Below are 21,883 nucleotides of genomic sequence, written 5' to 3' on the forward strand. Positions count from 1 at the left end.
ATTAACATTTTCTAATTTTCAGTAAAGACCAGTGACAATTCATGAGCATCCTCAATGTTGTCTGGTAGTATAAAGATCTAAAGAAATATAAGTATCATACTAGCTAACATTACACATAATCTGATATAGTTTATTCGACAGGCCTTGTGACGTAATGAAGTCATACAAGCAGACCGTCTCTGTCTCATCTTCTTTGCAGTATATGTATGCTGTTTAATTTATGTGTAACCACTTTGTTATTTAACAGCCAATAAAGTGCTTCTGCTTCTAAACATTTTATGGGATACATTTATAATGTAAGATATAACAGGTACTTCACTGACTACTCCAATCCAAGCTGTGAAATGCAAGAAAACCAAGCCTAGCGCTGGAAAAGCATGCCAACATGATAAATATGTGATAATTTAAATATTTACGAGTTTGGAATGAAAAAGATCAAAACATGCAATTACATCAGGGGCGAACTTTGAGGACACTATACTTTAAAAGCATATGTTTATATAAGAGTATCATCTTGCTTATAACTGTATTTTTTTTAAAAACATTACGTTTAGTGTCTAATCAAGACTTAACAATAAAAGCATCGACCAAAATTTTCATAACGAACACTTGTCATTTACCACTAAATAATTCAGTAATAACAGTGCAACATATTATAACATGGCAATTGTTGTAAAATTCTGTACATTTAAACATTTTTTTAAAACATTCACAAAGAGCATTGTCATTGTAAAAGGAAGAAACATTAATAGGACAATACTATACTGGCACCTCCTTCAAATCCTTTAAATCATGTTTGGAGAAAATCAAACTTGATCTTGTATATCAATCATGAATCAAATGACAAAACAACATTGTACATTAAAGCATGATGATTAAAAGAAAAAGAAGAAAAGAAACGCTGAAACTGTAAATAAAGGCTTCAGTTAAAAAAGTACACACACATTGCCCATGATCAGGGATGTTTCAGATTGAGATTTGGAAAGATAACCATCAGAAAGAGAGAGAGACAAATATTATAATGGATAAGTGACTTGCACTGTAGAGCAAACTCAACAGGCTGCAGTGCAAGTCACTTATGCATTATAATATTTGTTTTAATATTTAAAACTGGGCTGCTAAAAAGTGACTTGCCTGAAGGTGGCATAAAGAGCAAAACATTTTATTTTTCTATGTGTGGGGAAAACTACCTTGATTTCTTCAGCTTGCACAATTTTTGCTTGTTGAACTAATGAAATTCCACAGTTATATTACTTGGTTCTATAAAGTTTTTTTCCAGTCATTCCAATTTAAACTCCAATTCAATATCCTGTGGTGCGTGGCCAATTAAATTCAAATTAATGCTCATGAATTGAATGAGAGCCCATTATTAACCTCCTGAGAACCCGCGACCACATGCGTGGACATTAAGATTTGGCTTCGCTATAGGCTATGCATAATTTTATTTTAACCAACTGATCTCAGTTCAGGAGACACTGTGCTGTCATTAAAAGGTTAAACTTCCGACGCAACGAGTCATTTGACAAAACAACATAGCGCTGATCACAGCTGAGTTTGTCTTTGGGAAAGAAGGAAACAAAACTACATCTGGTTAGAAACCTCATTCATTTTTACATTAATAGAGTCAAAAATTTAGAGTCTCTAGTTTCATCCAATATGTCATTTTCAAAATTTCAACGATTTATCGCAAAATAGCACGCTGTTAAACAGACTGACCACATACGTGGACTACAGGCAAATTTTCCAACAAATAACCTTCACTGTGCATTATTACTTTGAGAATCAATGGAAGCATCCAAAACTGGAAAATGTTAGGATGAAAATAAGGTTCTGAGACCAGTGCAGGCAGACAGCACACTGGAGGTTAAGTCATTTCTTAATTAGGGAACAAGAGAGCATCTTATAGTTGTCCTATGCATTCACTCCTAACATCCGGTCAAAAGTTCAGTTTCAGGCTGCAGATGATGTTTGGAACACTCATTATGTAGACATGGGACAATGATAATCAGTACATAGATTCACAATTTATAATGTATAATTTTATTTTAACATGGATGGCATTGATTGGATGATGCTGGCCAATACTTTGAATCAGAATTAATTATGCACATTTCTGATGTAATGGCTGTAACATCTCAAAAACATGAATAACAAACAATTCTAGAAACATAATAAACAATTTGATTTAAAAAAAAAACAAATCTGACTGTCTATAGCCTGGCATTATTTAAAGTTTCACAACTTAGTCCCACTGTCAAAATATGTGGGGGAACTATTTGGTCTAAAAAAAAAAATTCTGATATTTCTTAGGTGTTACAAATCAAAAGAGGAATGGAAAATGCACGCAGCAGTCACACTCGGTCTTAGGAGGTTACATGTTTGAATTTGAAACCAACCCTGTTGCTGCCTAATCATTTAAAGGTGAATCAGACTGTGAATGTGACCTACAAGCTCTACAAGCCACCGTAAACAGAAAGATATCTGACACTCGATCCTGCCACACTGTTGCATTGTGGATCATGGAGTTCAGTGCCTTATAGTACAGCTTCTAAAACTAATGTATAGCTACACCAACATATATATTTACAGTGCAGAGTTTTACAGCAGGAAAGAATGACTGAAATTAATGAGACAAAAGATTTTGAGGGCAATAGATTTAGTGACAATAATAATATGTCATACAGATATACTGTTATAGGCTAAATTAACACCTATCCCGAGATACAAACATTGTTTGAGTAATAAATCTGATTGTACCAAGTTAAAATACATATATGTATACTATTTTACAGACATTAATTATAATTTCAAAATAAGTATACAATAGACTATACAAAAATGTTAACACCTTATTCAATGATTCCATATTAGAATTGCAGTTTGTAAAAGTAAAAATTCAAAATTGAGAAAAAATTCTGATCTTTGAGCTCCCTTCAAAAATATAACACAAGTGAAAGATTTTCTGATAGATATTTTGCATAGGAAGTGTGTATGAAAGTTTCTGTCCCACGACAGTGGAAGCTGTATAGAGCATATCATTTGGGCAACTAGATGCCCATATTTACCTGGGCCAGTCCCAGTTTCACAAGGGTGTTGCTGGTCCCTGCTTTTTGAGAAATGCCCAAATGAAAATTCATGTTCAACAACAAGCTGAAAGAATAGCAAATTTTTCATTTTCAATTTTTTTATAAAAAATTCATTTTCCGTCGCCACGGAGGCAAATCAGACATTGAAGATCCATTTTAGCCTCAGGGAATACATTTTATGGTTTTAGACTAAAATGTTCTAAATATTTACTGTTAAAAAATACTCTGAAATGCGTTGGTGAGTCTTTGACTGTAAATTGACATGTAAATATCTAAATCTACACATTACCCAACAATATGTTTGCTTTTTTATTTTATGTTATGCTTTGGAGAGTGTGTGTAACCCGACCGGTACTATCAAATTTTAAGCTTGAACCTGACTGAACCCAAAATCGCAATCTCTCTGTAGTTACTTCTCCAATTTGTTGCAATAGGCTGCATTTTAGGCTTATCATTTATTAAGCGCTGAAACTTTGCTGGGTGAAAAACTATCTGGAATCATTAGTAATAGTCACACGAAGTCCTCTTTAAAACACAACATAGTCTCATGAGAATTCATCACAATAGTATGAGGTGGCGAATTCATACAACTTGTACAACTAATCACATACGCTACACGATTCTTTTTTTCGCATTACACATTTCTACATTAATATCATGTTTACTTTATGCTCTGGTAAGGGTAAGGTGGTTAGGTTTAGGGATGGGTTTAGGAGTTAAAGTTGTGAAAACACAATTTCGGGGAAAAAAAAGGATATGAGGGAAGCATCTCTCATTGGTGGATGTATAACTCGCACTATTTCTTACGAATTAACTTGTACGAATTCACCACCTCGAACTATTGTGATGAATTACCATTGAATATTTTTCAGAAAGTCAAATCTTTGTGACACCTGCGGCAAAACAATATAGAATGAAACAGAACACAAGTGTCTCAAGTTTTCGTTGTCATGATGACGTAACATCGTAAACCCAAAGACGACTGTATAAATGTCTTTACAGCTCAAATAATACATGAGTTTTAAGTGCTTTTATAAAATTCTAAGCTTCACATTTCTGTATTTAAACCCTCCAAAAATTGGCCCCATTCACTTCTTTTGTAAGTGCCTCACTGGAACATCGATTCTTGATTTTTATTTTGAAAGAAAAGTAAGAAGCTAGTCAAAGTAATTTTTTTGTGGTAATCAACATTATGCCACAAATGCAGTCAATTGAGCTTAACTGGTTTTGAGCCTGGAATATTCCTTTAAATCATCTGGATACAGTCAGATTCAATGTAGTACACAATAGTGCACCCGTCACTGCCCGACAGATTACTTTTTTCATAAAATGGATGAGTAGCCCACTTCATTATTTTTTGCTGATTAGCTTTCTGCTAAGTTTAGTGTGTAACGCACAGCCAAAATTGGTAACTCTCTACTTGCAGCTATGCTCCGCAGCCCTGTTTACGTGGCCAGTGTCTCATTTCAATCAAATAAATTAGCCTACTTATTTTGGAACTACTGTTATTCCTATCATAATTCCAGACGAGAATGGATCCACATCGAGGGATTGCCCAACACCCGCTTGTCCCGTGTGTCCTGGTTTGAAACGTAAAAAATGAAGTAAACACGTAATATATAACGAATCTAATCACCTCGTTTTGATGTGTGAATAAAACCCACAATAATATCCTAAATTATGCCCATGACTATACGTCTGATCCCAACACATGCATAAGAAACCACACCAAATAATGCACCAAATAAGGGATCAGTTTTTTAAAATCAACTGCTCAGTCAGTGCCGTCTCACTGCCAAAAACAGTTTTTCTAACACACTCCCTTTAGTTAAGGTTAAAACAGAAAATTGGTATATTTTCTGAATGGTGTTCATTCAGAGCTCATATTAACATAACCAATACCAAACATAACCAAACTTCGATGATGTGTTTCTTTGAGCAAGCTTGCAAAATTCTTACACATCACAAAGTGTTTAAGGGAGGGCTTGAAAGGACAAGTTTTCCAGCTTTGCCTGATGAGATATCCAACTTTTCATTTGAGCGGTGGATCCGTTGTCCTTTGATTCAGTGCTCTGAAAAACTCTCACTTATGCAAGTCCATATACTTGAGCTCCAACAGTATAGAGAAATAACTGTACTTCTTCAAAAGCAATAACCAAGAATAAACGTATTATAAAAGCTAAGCATTTAAAACACTAAACAGACAGGAGATAAGAGGTAACAGTCTCAGAAGCAGTTGAACTGCTAGCTGCCCCGGATAATGCAACACACACGCGCATGCAGAAATATCCGCAAACACACACACACACACACACACACACACACACTCGCTCAGATTTAGGGCTTTTAGTCCTCACCAAAATCCTAAAACATGTTCTTCAAAAGGGAAAGAGTAATCCTTTTCCTTGTTCTTTGATACTGGATTTTGTGAGTGTACATTGGGGTCCAGAAGTCTGAAACCACGTTAAAAATCTCATTTGTACAAGAGACACAAAAGGTCAGACTTACTTGGTTCAATTAAAGCACACAAGGTGCTCTTTGAAACATTTTGTACCCTATGGTATTCTGTCATTTATGACCGAAATGTAATAATTTTTTTTTCCATTATCTGAGCAGTACAAGACTTGGTGACTTTTCCTCCATTTGGTACTCCTATCATTATGAGGTCTCTCCATAGATATAATGATTTTTATACTGTACAAACTATACATTCTATCCCCTAACCCTTCACCTACCCTTAAACCTAACCCTCATAGAAACCTTTTGGCATTTTGAATTACAGAGACACTAGAAATTTTCTCATAAACCACATTTAAAGCATAATTCCCTCGTAATTACTAGTGTGTAACCTACGCACTTGTAAACCACAAAAAACAACTCAAATGTTTATTCTGATTCTTCTGTAGATTTTTCAGAATGTTGCAGTTCATTTTTGTTATTTGTTTTTAATTTTCTTGACATTATTATACATTTACTAAATTTTTATGTTTTAAATAAATTACTGGTAGAAAAATGCTTATTCTGTGTTCTCTTTGTAACACCATGGTCAGGTTTGATTGCAATCATAATGACTAACAGCATATTTGTATATGCAAATAAATGGTACAATTTAGAAATGTATATATAAATAAGATCAAAATAGCATAAAATTGCATAAAATTGCATAATTGTATTGCTCTTACTTCAGGGAAGAATAAATGGCATCATTATCATCATAAAAAAAGGGGTTACACATCTGACCCTTCCCGGGTCAAAAATGGCCACAAATACTAAAGGGAGGAGCCGTTTTTCAATACCATAGTAGGGTTAAATCATGCTGAATAACATGATCATCAAGTTTTGTTCATGTCAGCTCGAGGTTATGCTGTCTTTAAAGCAAAAGGGGACACATCAAATACTAAAAAATTCTGAAATTAAGTTCAATTTTAAAATTGTTATGCTGATGATATAATTGAATGAAATGAAAACATTTGGTATTAACATAGAAAGAATGCAAACTAGAAACATTTTCACTACTGGTCTGAGACTTTTGGACCCCACTGTATATGTTTTGTACAAACGGAAAAAAAACAACAACAACAAATCATTTACATAACAAAAGGAGTGAGTAGAAATGCAGTGGTGCACGTTAGCAATGAGAGAAGTTCTCCACTCACATGCTGAGTGCCGTTTCTCTCGATAAGTGCTCTTTGTTTGCCAGTCTTTATAATATATAATATTATTAGTCTTTCTATTTTACACAAATTCAGTCTCTGGTGAACTGTCTGTATATGCAGACAGCCCAATTTGCCAGGAGAGAGGAGGAGGAAGATAAGAGGCTTGGTTCCTATGTACAATTGTTTATATACTGCAATTGTCTCTTATTTGACCTGTTTCAGGGAGGAAAGCAGCCTCATATGGGGGCGTCTCAGAAAAGCTTGAGATGAACAGACACTAACGGGTGGTAAAGTTATTAATCAGAGACACAACCAGTACTTAGCCGCGACTTCTGTTACTGAGGCTGCATTAGCAAAACGTTTCAATAAGCCTAGTGCCACTTCCTCTTGAACTTTGGCTTGAATGATTGAATCTTATGAAACCATGTCTGGGATATATTTCACCCCCCCACCCCAAAAGGAAGCCTATTTGCAGGGCCATTCCGATTTTGTTTTTGTGACATATACTTTTTTTTTTTTTTATTACCTTAAGACAGTAAAACAAAATACAGTAATAGAATGATATTTGGTCTCAATTTATATTAGGTGTCTTTAACTGCCATGTACTAACATAAAAATACAAACAATGCAATGTATTTATTATTTATCTACATGTTGTTTTGCTAAATTCTCAAAAATGTATGTTTGCTGCTACTGAGGTTGAGGTATGGGTAGGTTTAGGAGTAGGGTTAGGGGTAAGGGTTAGAGTTGTGGTATGATTAGGTTTAGGGTTGGTTAGCAGTGTAACTACAGATGTAATTAAATGCAGGCACTTACAATTCAACAACATGTACATAACAAGTACATCTTTTCAAATGCTTTAATATGAGTAGTTAAAGACACTTGGTATAAAGTGGGTCCTGATATTTTATAAAAATCTGAATAAATGAAAGGGTGTACAGTAAATACTCCCATGATGTGTGAAATATATATATATCCACATATGCATATATGACATTAATGGAATAAAAAATATATACCTTCAAAACTGTAATGTAAAAATGTATATATATATATATATATATATATATATATATATATATATATATATACATACACACACACACACACACACACACACACACACACACACACACACAATGGGAAGAAAAAGTATGTGAACCCCTTGGAATATGCTGGTTTTCTGCATTAAATGCTCATAAAATGCGCAACGTTCAGATGGAATTTTGGACCACAAAGTTGGGTGATATCCAGTGCCCTTTTTACGCCATACGTAGTGCTGCATGTTCTTCCCAAACAATTCATTCATCAGTCCACAAAACATTTTCCCGGTAGCGTTGTGGAGTGTCAAGGAGGTCTTTGGCAAATTTCAGGCACACAGAAAAGTTTTAGTTGGAACGCAGTGTCTTCCTTTATGATGTTCGTGCCTGTTTAATGTTTTCCGTATAGTAGACTCATGAACAGAGGTGTTAACCAGTTCTAATGATTTCTTCAAGTCTTTAGCTCTCACTCTAGCATTCTTTTTACCTCATTGAGTATTCTGTGGTGTGCCCTTTGATTCATCTTGGCTGGACACCACGTCTAGGCAGAGTAGCCACAGTACTAAATCATTTTATTATTGTTTATCTAACTGTGGACAGATGAATATCAAAGCTCTTTAAGATAGCTTTGTTACCCTTTCCAGCTTTATGCAAAGCAACAATTCTTGATCATAGGTCTTCTGATATCTCTTTTTTGCAAGGCATTGTCCACGTCAGCAGATGCTTCTTTGAGTGCTGTTTGAGTGCCTTTTATGATTCAAAGTAGCTCTAACCCACACCTACAATCTCGTTTCATTAATTGGATGCCAGGTTTGCCGACTCCTGAATCTAATTAGCTTTTGATGACCTCATTAGCCTAGGGGTTCACATGCTTTTTCCACAGCACTGTTAATGTTTAATGGCATGTGTTCAATAAAGACATGAAAGACTATACTTGTTTGTGTGTTGTTAGCTTAAACACATTGTTTTTTGTCTATGTTTTGTCTAACTGTGATGAAGATGAGATCACATTCAATGACCAATTAATGCAGAAAAACAACTAATTCCAAAGGGTTCACATACTTTTTCTTCCCAATGTATATATATATATATATATATATATAGTTATGAAAGTGAGAGTTTTTCTTTTTTGGATCAAGCATTAAGGTAATATTTAGGTAATATAAAGGGGAATTTGTTTTAATATCATGAAAATAATGTCACAATGCAAAACTCTTTATGTTCCTAAATAGGCTTTCATTTTATTTAAATGCGCTGTAAGCTTTTTTTTTATGGAATGGCACACAGAAAATGTCGCTATTTCTTGACAGATATTACTGAATTATGTGTCCTGAAATATCCCACCTGTCTAAGTGACAGCAATTGAATAAAAAAAAGTGACAGTGGGCCACACTTTTTAAACATAAATGAAACACTTTCATACCACAAATGTGAATTTTTGTAGCCTCCATGTGCGATTTAAAAAAGTATGTTGCTTCAATGCAGCTTCAAAATTCACTCTGGCGGTATGACTGTGTATAATTTATGTTGTAGAACAAAATGTCCACATATTTTCAAGTACTGTCTACCACAGACTTTATTTTACTCATACATTTAAAACTGCCATTAGGAAAACCCTTAGCTAGAAAATGCTAATTCTCATCTGTGTAGAAGTTTTGGAATGACCAACACCGCTTACAACACTTTTAAGCATAATATAAGTTCTTATTTATTTCTGTTGATTTTGGGGTGAAATATAAAACATGTTCTTGACAGGTCTTGTTAGATTCACCCAAACAGCATTTTGTTGGCTGATCATGTTGACATAGATTTGGCTAATATTTGGTCTAAGGGTGGTAAAACTGGTCTTGATGACTGTAGGTATTGAAGACGCTAACCTTTTAGCTGGTCATGTGGTCTGGTTGGTGTTGAAGCTGGTGGATGTTTAAATGTATTGAGGTCCTGTAGAGATAACGTTAGTGTTGATGTCAAACGTTCAGCTGACGTTTATGGCTTCAATACTTCAGTGGAGTGGTGATCGAAAGGAAGGGTTTGTATAGTTGTGCTTTGGTTGGACGTGACATTTGCTGATATTTATAGGAAGCGGGGCTGGGCTATTACAGGACATACCCTTTAATAGACTTTAGTCTATCGTCCACTGGTAAGCATTTTCATTTGAATGACAATGTTGACTTGCCTGGTCGTATGCTTGTGGTCACTACAGTATTTTGCGTGTATTTGCGTCTCAGTATCGGTGGGACTGGTGCGAGTGCTGAGATGAAGATGAGTATCCCATAGTGCTTTGCGACTGGGTTGAGCCTTGGACGTTGCTCTGGTAACCCAGTCGAGAGCTGGAGTGCTGAAACAAGACAATAAAGAGACAAATAACTGGATTATTACTATAAATCAGGACTATCAAAGCACGCATCCTATGCATACAATATCCACTAAATTCATATACATTAATCACAATATCCACAACATATATGTAATATTACAACTTACAGACAATGAAGCGAATGAACAAGTTAACTTGTATGGAAGTGTATTAATGACAAATGTCTTTGAATCAAAAATATGTATTATTTGACAGGTAATATTCAGTCAATTATATTTTGCTAAGCAAATTCACCTGTAAAATTTCAGTGGTTCAAATTCAGTTGGATATTTGGATCCATCCTGCCATTGCAGGAAATGTAGTGGAGTGCCGATGCACAATCTTCACTCGCAGCTACTAGGCTTCACCGATTGCACCACCTAGTGGTGAAGCCTTGTAAAAGCAAGTGAAAATTGTTCATCGGCACTCTACTACTTTTCTTGCAATGCCAGGATGCACAAGGTTGAATTTCCAACCGGATCTGAACCACTAAAATGTTTACCTATGGAATAATAAAGATGGAAATAAAAAAATAAAAAATTTGGAAATTAATTTTGGAAGATTAATATTTATTATTGAAATGCTTTATGATAATTCTTTTTGCAAAATGTTGTCAATTGAAACATTCACAGTTTAAATATACAACCATATGAAATTGCATCCCCCAAAAATGCAAGCACTGTTAAGGCAATGTGTTTATTTTTCAATTATTGCAATTACATATATTTTATTTGGCATCAATATACTTCCATGTGGTGCTACCATAAAAAACACTCTACACACACTGCAATATCCTACAACTAAAAATTAATAACGGTCTCTGAAGAATGAAAACATCAGAATAAAGTAACTTCTAAAGAGTAGCTAAACTTCAGTATATTCATTATATGTTATTATTTCAGGAGTGCAGCATTTCACAACTAGGACAGTTGTATTTTGTATTGTATGTATCTTTTATATGTTTGGCATGTTTAAATTGTAGGCCTTAATGTTTAAACATTTGTCTAAATGTTTGAATGTTTGATTAAAGTTTGGTCTGTTACAGTTTGACACAGGTTTTGGTCATGAAGTAAATGTTATTTTCGTTGACTAAAATTATATTACATTTCAGTCAGAGTAAAACTGACTTAAATGAATAAATATGATAAGATAAATTTTTTACTAAATTGAATCATCAAAAGACTCGTTGCATTATGACTATAACAAAAAATAAATTTTGTGATATTAATTTCAATGAACAGGCCTTGAACGTGGATTTTTACATATTCCGAATGAATGACTCTTACAAATAAGTCGGAGCAGATACTGACTCACTTTCTGAACCAGTCATTATTTTCATCATGTTTGACTTAAAATGAACTGTTACGGTCTTAAATTTGTTAAAAAGCTTGTGAGACGTTTCGTTTTTATGTTCGTTTTCCTGGAAGAGCAAGACTGTAAATTAAGACTTTAATTATTCTAACATATATTTAATCTCAAAGATAGCAGACATTGATCTCAAGGTTCTTTACAAATGTATGCTTTCTAGTAGATAACCAATTAAAACATTTCCAAGGAAGCTCCATTAAACTGTAGGAGTTTACTAGCATAAGACACTCACAAGAGAGCAGCAGAAGGCTTCTGTACTGTTGGAGAAAAGCACTAATTCAACACACAGAACAGTTCAGTTTTTCCCAGAACTTAACACTATGTATGCTCAAAGCACATATTTGGCTTTCTGAGACTACAATCTACCAGCACATTCGGCCTAAAGGAAGCCTTCTTTATGTCCCATATGACAGTGGTTCTTTGCTGGTTTTCTTCAGGACCCAGGTCTTACATTGTACACAGTCCCAAAATGGTTTATATTGCAAAAGTAAAAAAAAAAAGTCCTTAAAATCAAACACAGAAATGTATTAGCTTAAAACAAAACACATTGGGATTGGCACAAACCAGGCTTATTCATGTTGCAGGTGGGTTGGGTTGTGTTTCTTTAATCTTGAATACTTTTGTTTATGGCTTTCAAGGATGAAAAGCCATAAACAAATCCTGTCCATGACATCTGTATAATCTAGTGTTTGATTGGACAGGCTGACGACAACAACAAAAGATATGGAAAGCATTTTCTCCTCTCTTTTAAAAGTTGATTTATTTTGTTATCCTAACTATGCATGATTATATCGCTAGTTGCTTTGTATTATTTGTGTTTAGCACAGTTTTTCCCTGCTATCCAAGACTCTATCAGAAAAGCCATTATTGGGTTGTGAGGCACAGATAAAACAATCACTGCCATGACATTTGTCGCAATGACACAGAGCTTACAGACTTTTACTTCTGAAGCTTCTTTTTCTCACCTGGTAGTCTGTTTGAAGAACGCTAGTTCCTGAGGTGCGTGCTTTTTTGTTAGGGGGCCCCTGGTCTTGTCCGTGCTGTATGGAGGGGCCCGTGTTGGCCCCTGCAGTGCCTGACGTGCCGTTTGTCTGAGCTGAGCTCTGCTGGGATGGAGCCTGCTGTGTCTGCGTTTGTGTCTGCACAGCCGTCTGCTGGTGCTGCTGCGCCTGATTCTACAGAAGGAATAGGAATGTTGAAATGGAGGGTCAAGTTGAGAGCATTGCGTGGACTTATAACTTTTTCTCCATAAATGTCACTACCATCACACATCATTACCATTACACATAATATTAAAATCCATACCATCACACATTATAGGTTAATCAAGACCATGACCAGATCTTTATTCGAAGACATGTGTGATAAATGTCTTAACACAGATGAAATGCAATTTGAAGAAGTTTTGTGTTGTGGCTAACAAGCCCTTTCCAATAATAAAATGTAAAAGAATGTCCTATCGGGAATTTTAGTTTTAATTATACATTGCTTTGAGCATGATCCTCAGATTGCTCCTGAGGGATTGTCCCTGGAATAAGTGTACTGAGAGTTTCCTCGAATAAAACGTCAACTAAACGACAACTTGCCTACTGAATGCACATTAGTGATTTCACAGAATTTAGCTCAGCAAAATTCTGAACCAGAGCCTTGGGACGTGCTTTTGCCTCCCGACGCCACACTACCTGCCCCGCCCCGCAGTAGCATCATTTATTTGCACACACTGTCTGCATTGGTTTAGCACCCTATTCATCAAAGAATTATGCCAAAAATCTGAGCTGAACACAATTTGGACAGAACATTTTTTTGAGAAAGTAGTAATCTGAGAACCACGTCTATTTACAGAACAAAGTCTAAAATGATGTTTTGTGTCAATATGATGATTTATACTTACATTCTCTAACATGCCTACCATACCCAGCTCCATTGTAGGACAAGAGTGGGCCTGGCCCCCCCAATCACCAGCCCACTATAGCTGCTTTTCCACTATCGGGCCAGTGCGAGTCAGGGCTATCAACTGGCCCATATAGCCTCGGACCTTGAGCCGCAAGATGAAAATCGATGTGTGTACCTACAATCGGGCCAATAACTTGGGCAATGCCCAAATACGCCGCTGCTGTGCCAATGTCACACACCCTGCCCATTTCACAAGCAAGAGGGAAGCTTAAGCTGAGGTATCATGTTATTTATTTATTTAGAATATTGAGTTCCCCATCTGTCGCTCACTTCGACGTTGTGTCGAAGAAGCAACATTAGGGGTCTCTCTTGAGAGCCTCAGGCATCTCTGAACTCAAGAAAAGGCCAATGAGAAATTGGCAGACAGAATTAGCATGTCCCTCCCCCGGACATATAGGTATTAAGGGAGGAAATCATGGGTCTGTCCATTCAGATTTTTTCTTCGGAGCAGAGCGGTTGTGTGATCGGCGAGCTGCATTTACTTACTGTTCCACTCATCTCTACAGAGCGTATGCTGTTGGATCTACGGCGCATATCAGTGGCTTTCTCCTTCTCTGCATGGCAGTGCAGCTTTGCCCCTGGGCGCTTCGAGAGCGCTTCTAAAAGAGCAATATTTTGACTAAAAGAGTGTAATTTCTCTAAAAGAGCAATACACAGCGGCATGAAACATCCATTACTGGACGCATCTTTATAAAGATGCCCTTCCGCCCCTGTGTAGTTCTGGATGCGGCCGATTTCTCTCCGCTCCTGATGGTCACAGACGCAGCCTTGTGTGTCTGGGCAGCAATCACACCGAGGCAGCATTTGTGGATGATTCATGTTCTCATTGCGAGAACCTCACCATGGCAACGTTGTGGTTGCGGCTTTCCTTTGTAAAGCGGAACGCCGCTGCATTGGTGAGCATTCCGGCGTCTGACACAGACGACTCGACTGGACTGTCGACTGAACTGTCCCAGCACCCCGGATGCAAACCTCTCGCCTCCGGACCCACGACTGCTGCCCCCCGGCCGGCTGGTTCTGACAAGTTCAGAGGACACATACATGGGACCTCATCCTTAGTCACTAACCCGCCCCCTGCCGGGTGTGCGGAGCAAGGTAAGTGCTTCGAGTCTTCTCTCAGCACCAGAGCCTTGGGACGTGCTTTTGCCTCCCGACGCCACACTACCCGCCCCGCCCCGCTGCAACGCCTCGCCAGGTACGGCGAAAACGATCATCCCCTTAGTGCCCCTCGCACGGAGCTTCGACTCAGACTCAGGCTACGCGTTTCAGTTCACCAGGCCCCCACCCCCTTTCGCCGGTGTCCGCTTTACCTCGGTGCACGGCAAAGACGGCAACACCCTGCGTGCGGAAATCGTGACCCTTAAACTCAAAGACGCGATAGAGCCTGTCCCTCTAGCCGAGATGAAGAAGGGTTTCTACAGCACTTACTTCATCGTACTCAAGAAAGGCAGCAGCATATAACCAATCTTGGACTTGCGAGCTTTCAACCTGGCCTTGCACAAACTCTCTTTTAAAATGCTCACGCAAAGACACATTCTAACTTGCATCCAGCATCAAGATTGGTTCACAGCGGTAGACCTGAAGGACGGGTACTTCTACGTCTCTATCTTGCCTCGAAACCGACCCTTCCTATGGTTTTCGATCGATGGCCAGGCGTATCAGTACAAAGTCCACACGCACCGTGTGTTCATCACCCCACCTGCTGCCAGACATTCAACCCCTGGACAGATGCGTTTTCTGCGGACAGGAGTCCCCTTACAGCAGGTGTCCTGACGCGTTCTGGTCACCACAGACGCCTCCAAACAGGGTTGGGGCGCCGTGTGCAACAGGCATGCAGCCGCTGGCACCTGGAGAGAGCCCCCGCTGCGTTGGCACATCAACTGCCAAGATTTTTCCCACTGATTCAGGGCAAGCATGTCTTGATCCGTTCAGACAGCACCGCGATGTAGCGTACATAAATCGCCAAGATGGCATGCACTCTCATCATATGTCAACTCGCCCACCATCTCCTCCTTTGGAGCCAGCAGTGACTCAGCACGGCAGCGGATGCGCTGTTGCGACAAGGTACGCCCAGCGGAGAGTGGAGGCTCCACCGCCAGGCGGTCCAGCTGATTTGGGATCGGTTCGGCAAAGCACAGATAGACCTGTTCGCTTCCCAATAGACCTCCCATTACCCACTCTGGTACTCCCTAACGGAGGCTCCCCTCAGGACAGACGTGCTGGCAAGTACGTATTCCCCCCAGTGAGCCTACTTGCACGGGTGCTGTGCAAGGTTTGGGAGGACAAGTCACTCTGGTGGCCCCCTACTGGCCCACACAGACTTGGTTCTCGGATCTCACGCACCTCGTGACAGCCCCTCCCTGGCAAATACTCCTGAGGAAGGACCTTCTTTCTCAAGGATGGGGCACCCTCTGACATCCACGCCCAGACCTCTGGAACCTCCACGTCTGGCCCCTGGATGGGATGTGGAAGATCTAAGTGGCCTATCACCTGCTGTCATAGACATGATCAACCAAGCCAGAGCTCCCTCTACCAGGCAACATTACACCCTAAAATGGCACTTGTTCACGAATTGGTGTTCTCCCTGGTCCAAAGACCTGCAGAGGTGCGCAGCCAGGTCAGTGCTCTCATTTCTGCAGGAGAGGCTGTCCCCCTCCACCTTGAAGGTGTATGTAGCCGCTATCGCAGCCTACCACGACACAGTGGACGGCAAGTCCTTGGGTAAGCACGACATGATTATCAGGTTCCTTACAGGCGCCCGGAGGTTGAACGCTCCCCGGCTAAGCCTGTTCCCCTCCTGGGATCTCTCAGTGGCCCTCTCAGGCCTTCAGAGACCCCCCTTCAAGCCGCTAGAATCAGTCGAGCTCATAGCCCTCAACCTTGAAGATGGCCCTCCTGATCGCGCTCGTTTCCATCAAGAGGGTTGGGGACCTGCAAGTGTTCTCTGTCAGCGACACCTACCCGGAGTTCGGTGCGGCAGACACTCATGTCATCCTAAGACCACGACCGGGCTACATGCCCAAGGTTCCTACGACCCCCTTCAGGGTCCAATTAGTGAACATGCAAGTGCTGCCCCGGGAGGAGGCAGACACAGCCTTTTTGTTGCTGCAATACGTTCAGAAGATTTGACAATCTCAGGGTTGAGTCGGTCTCGTCCTGTGTTTTTTACGAGCTGGTAGAACTCGGTAACACGGAACAACTAACCGGGTGTACAGCTTGCACCTAGTGCCTTTCCCGTCCACTGAGGCGATCACGTGCACTCTTATCCCATGAGATGCCACTAACTCTGCTCCCTGGTTGACTCCTCCCTAGTCCTCTGGTCCGCAAATTCCCCGACCAGACCCACTAAGGGTACTAAAACTACTCTGTACTGGAATAGGTGCTCCACACGACAGGACCTTGTGTAGATTAATCCCCCTGTGTGTATTTTTACACCCGTGTCTCACTTGGGCAGTCCCCGCTGCCCCCCGGTCGCCATGTTTGTAGAAATTCCTCCCTCTCAGCAGGTAGGATCTACCACTGCACCATTCCCACATGTGGCCTGAAAACCCATGTGACGTATTCGCCACTCTCTACCTCTCCTCAGCCTGGGCAGGTGGTGGTCTCCGTGGGGTCTTTTCCCCCTGAAAGAATAGGAGTTGGAAAAGAGTAGGAAAAGAACGCCTTCCCCGATGCGTGTGATAGCGTTAAGATGACGGTTTGACTCTATGCAAGAAACATAGAGAGAGAAAAGGCGCGGCTGGCGCGGCCTGCTCCCATGCTTGGCACGTCGCTTTGTTCCCCCCTTCGGGGTGCCGGGAACCTAAAAGGTTTATGGTGATTTTAAGAGCCGTTAGGGAAGAGTACGTGCAGTCTGACGCAGCCTGTCGCTTTGGTACGCAACTGCCTGCCCGCACCTGCGTCAGCAGTGCATGAACACGGTTCAGCATATGCCGTGATTGAATAGGGACCCCTAGTGTGGCTTCTTCGACACAATGTCAAAGTGAGCGACAGACGGGGAACGTCTAGGTTACTGTTGTAACATCCGTTCCATGATGGCGGGAACGAGACGTTGTGTCCTCCCGGCCTGGGCATTTTAAAAGATTTATACTGTGCCCATATTTTTTTTCTTCCCCCGAATCCCCATATCACATAGCACTGCGTTTAAGACATAGTAGTCTCAAAATAGGGTGTAAATGATAATATGCATGGCATAGCACTAAACCACTGCAAATGGCTTCCAGTTACACTGGATTGCAGGTGGAATAAGACACACAAAAATTTGCAGACCTGTTTAGTGAAATCACCCTTCTAGGACTGCAGCTTTGGGTTTAATAATGGACGAGTGTTTGCATAAGTTGACCTTTCTATATCCTCCAAGCCATAGCAATCCTGACATGATGCTGCCCGCAGACACTAAAGGTACATGCACATTATCTAAGTGGCTAATGGTAAATATTAAAGTAAATATTGGCTCACTCCACATTGCAGTGGTGAGATGGCTGTTTCAAGCTATGTGTGTGTGTATGTGTTTGTGTGTGCATGTGTTTGTCTTTTGCCTGGATACATTTCGCCCTTCACTACCCAAGTGCACAGCTCAACAACACTGTAATTTGAGCTGTTCTCTCTGAGCTGTGCTCCTTCCTCTATCCTACATTTAGATTCCATCTAGTTCTGTCACTGGAACCATTAAAGGAATATAAGCCTATTCAGGGGTGTAGACCCAATAATCGAAACAAGCAAGTACAACCCCCACCCCCCCATTACGTGATCAATGGAAACATGTACCTTTTTCACACTGTAAACCCCCCAAAGTTCAAGCCAAATCACTATCCTACAGTCTATCACTGCCCTACAGTCCACATCAATCCATTTTTGCAATAAAACAGCTGGAGTTGCGCTTACCAATCCAAACCAAATAAAATAAGCGCTGTCTGAGACTGCATGTGTCTTTTAGCATTACTGCTTATTAAGTTGAGCGGAACCAGAAACAGATCCAATCATATGCTGTTTGCTTATATAGTTATTTTTTCCACATCTTATAAAACAGTAGTTTTCATTGTAAAGAAATAATAAAATCACAAGTTTAGTAAAAACTTTTAGTGTAATAATTTTATGAGAGTATCAACCCTCTCAATACAACATCAGTATTGGAAGCATCGATACTTTAGGATAGATCCGCCCACCCCAGTCCAAAAGCATCATAGACCAACAATTAAACAGAGCAGATGAAAGTAGGCCAATGAAAGTGTTGTTCAATGATGTGGAAATAAAACAAACAATATTTTCTCTTTTAAAGCTCCTTTTTTGTATTGTCTAAATGCTTTACTTGTTTGCTGCCATAATATTATAGAATGTATTTGAATGATCAGAATTATAATATTTATTAAGCCAATATATTATATTTGTAACAGGGCAGTTGTTTTAAAAATTAAAAAGTAACACAATTAATCGCAATGCCCCCAGACCGTAATAAGGAAGATTCCTGAGAAATGCAAGGTTGTAGTACCACATGTTTACTCCAGAGGGCAGTAAGTGAAACTTCAGCGGTGTGGGCAATGAGCAGTATTACAATTATAATAATTAATCGGGACACCATGTAATTAATTCGATTAAATTCGATAAAGAACCATTATTTGGGGGAATTTCTCACAAAATTTTGGTTGCAATTAACTGTAAATTAATTATATTAATTAATCAGCATATCATGTAATTAATTCTATTTAAAAAATATATAGATTAACAGCCCTTCTTTTAATTTGTCTTCAAATTACATGCAAATTACATTGGACTCCACCAGAGTCTGTAACATTGTCACTTCTGGTTTATATTATAAGTAGGGAAACCTGAATGAGTGTAGGCTTCTAAATCACAACACAGTTACCTTCTCTGTCTTCTCCTCTGGTTCATCTTCAGTGAGGAACTCTCGTTTGGGGTAAGGAATCTGACATCCTGCAAATACACTAAGACAAACACCATAGAAAACATCATAACTCTTTTATAAGAGCTGCCATTGTCTAATACAAATCTGTTAAATCCAGTGTTTGACTTAAAGTTCACCCAAAAATTATCATTCTCTCATCATTTACTCATGCTTAGGTTGTCTGAAACTCACATAACTTTCTTTCTTCTCCAGAATAAAAGCGAAGATATTTGAATGGAGAATTCGTTTTTGTCCATACAATGCAAGTGAATGGTGACCAAAAAGCACATAAAGTCAGCATAAAGTAATCCAAATGACTCCCAAAACCGATTAGATTGCTGCAAGACATTGATTAAACAATCAATGTCTTGCAGCAATCTAATCTGTTTTGGGTGTGAACAGACCAAAACAGACCATAACTCCTTTTTGACTGTACATCTTGCCATTGCAGTCTCTAGGCAGTAGGCACAATCATGATTTCAAGCTTGATTACACTTCCTTGTGCTTGATGCATACACAGAGCGCTAGATAGAGCTAGGAAGTGTAATCAAACTTGAAATCATGATCGCCAAGGAGACTGCTGTCAAGATTTATAGTGAAAACTGGGTTATATTTTGGTCTGTTCACACCCACAACCAATTTGATGCAATTTTGTTGCAACAGATTTTAGAGGCCTTTCTCTTCCAGAATGACATTGCCTCTGCAAAAGTTTTCGGCAAACTTCTTGGACACTTGCAGCTATATTTTCCTCTGAGAATAGTGCATTTTTTTGTCTGAAATTAGTTTACTGGCATTATTTGAACAAACTTTCCTTTCATTTTAGCCAAACCTAAAGAACCAATTTCTTTGCTAATTTCAAAGATACATTGTCACACCTGAAAATGTGTGCATTTGTCAGTATGTATTTGCATGTATAATTGGGGACCTGAGACCACTACTGGAAAATGCTTCTTTTTAATGTTTTTCTGATTAAATTGTGTTTTATTTTTCATTACAAATTGTATTATCAGCAGAACAATTTGAGTCAAAAGTTGCATTGAAAAATAACATTTTGAAAACATTGTTTTTCCTATGTTTTTGTTTAATGACGGCATACACTCAAGCTGGCATGAACAAAACCCGAAGACAAAGAGCATCCTGTGTTCTTCATTGAAAGCAAGGAAATCTGATCTTTTGCACAAGTTAACATGTTCAGTGACACAAATTTGCTTAAATATGATTAGTGACCAAGATTTAGGGCAGGGTCTTAAATATCTAGTATTAATTTTATGTCTTAACATTTCTTTATTTTGAAAATCCTAAATTTTCTGTTTATTTTCAGGTTTAAATCAGATTCCCAAATTATGAATTCCAGATTTGTACTATCGGGACAGTGCGAGACACAGCTATCAACTGGCCAGCCAGTTTGGATCTCGAGCCGCGAGACCAAAATCGATCTGTGTTCTCACTATCGGGCCAATAACCAGGTTGCTCTAAACCCCACCCTTATCACGCTGCCATGGTGCCAACATCACACTTCCCGCCCATTTCACGAGCAAGAGTGAAGCTCAAGCTTCCATGTTACCATGTTATCTAGTTATCTAAAATATTGGATTTATAACATTAGTAAACATTGGCTAGCTAGCAAGATAAGTTAGCATTGACAACTCATAGACTGTAACTGCCATGGTGTCCCGAGTGGTCACTCCACTAACAGCGGGACGATGTCACAGCACACCGTCCATGATCTCGAACCATGGGAAGTTTTTTTCTTTGGGCACCGCTTTGTCCATTGTGTGTTCTAACGGATTTCTACTGTACCCACAATTTTTTAAACCTGCACCGTTGTGTGCTGGATACACAACCAGGCAAGCTCTGTGAAACTCCGCCATTGACCCCGCCTCAATCCCTAGTTGGCCTTGTTTGGCCCAAGGGTAATCAGAGGGCTAAGAAAGCCATGAGGAGGCATGATGAAGCCCCGGAAGTGACAGTGGGAACGCGTTTGTTCCAATAGTGGAAACGCGGCTAATCTGGTCTCAGACATTTGGGCCTCAATGTACATGTGTGTGTGTTTGTCTGCGAGAGAGAGAGAGATGAATGTGGGATATTTGGTTCTTACTCAGATGTGGGCAAGGGGTCCTCCAGGAAATAGGGGTCCTGCAGTGCCTGCTCAGAAGTGATTCTTTTGGTGGGATCCATAGTGAGCAATTTCTGGAGCTACAGTAGAGAAATACATTACTGTTACACTTCCATTTCACATCAGAGATCTCACCCCAGCTGCACTACAAAACCCAACTTCTAAAAGATTACAAATATAGAAGAAAGCAGTAAGCTATGTAACAGTGCTTTTACCACACATGGGTGTTGTATTACGTTTATTAATAATGATAATCACAAAAGAAACAGATCTTTCACCGAGTAATATAGTTAATGTGATCAACCCATAGTTTGATCACATTTACCAATCAATACAACGATCAAAGACCATTCTATGAACTAATGTCTGACACATTAATATAACATTCAACAGATGTGCAGATTAT

General features: G+C 39.3%; 1 protein-coding gene across 1 annotated transcript in view; it reads right to left on the reverse strand.

Moving 5' to 3' along the window:
- Positions 1 to 7,782: 7,782 nt before the first annotated feature.
- Positions 7,783 to 21,883, reverse strand: part of cdk19 (cyclin-dependent kinase 19) — a 57,475-nt gene continuing 43,374 nt past the window's right edge. Inside the window, exons 10-13 of the mRNA XM_052095784.1 lie at positions 21,460 to 21,557; positions 19,323 to 19,401; positions 12,472 to 12,681; positions 7,783 to 10,120 (exon numbers count right to left, since the gene is read on the reverse strand). Coding sequence (XP_051951744.1) covers positions 10,007 to 10,120; positions 12,472 to 12,681; positions 19,323 to 19,401; positions 21,460 to 21,557 — 501 coding nt within the window. The 3' untranslated portion in view covers positions 7,783 to 10,006. The remainder of the gene's footprint in view (positions 10,121 to 12,471; positions 12,682 to 19,322; positions 19,402 to 21,459; positions 21,558 to 21,883) is intronic.

Source organism: Xyrauchen texanus, chromosome 28, assembly GCF_025860055.1.
Source record: "Xyrauchen texanus isolate HMW12.3.18 chromosome 28, RBS_HiC_50CHRs, whole genome shotgun sequence".
Classification (NCBI taxonomy): Eukaryota; Metazoa; Chordata; class Actinopteri; order Cypriniformes; family Catostomidae; genus Xyrauchen; species Xyrauchen texanus.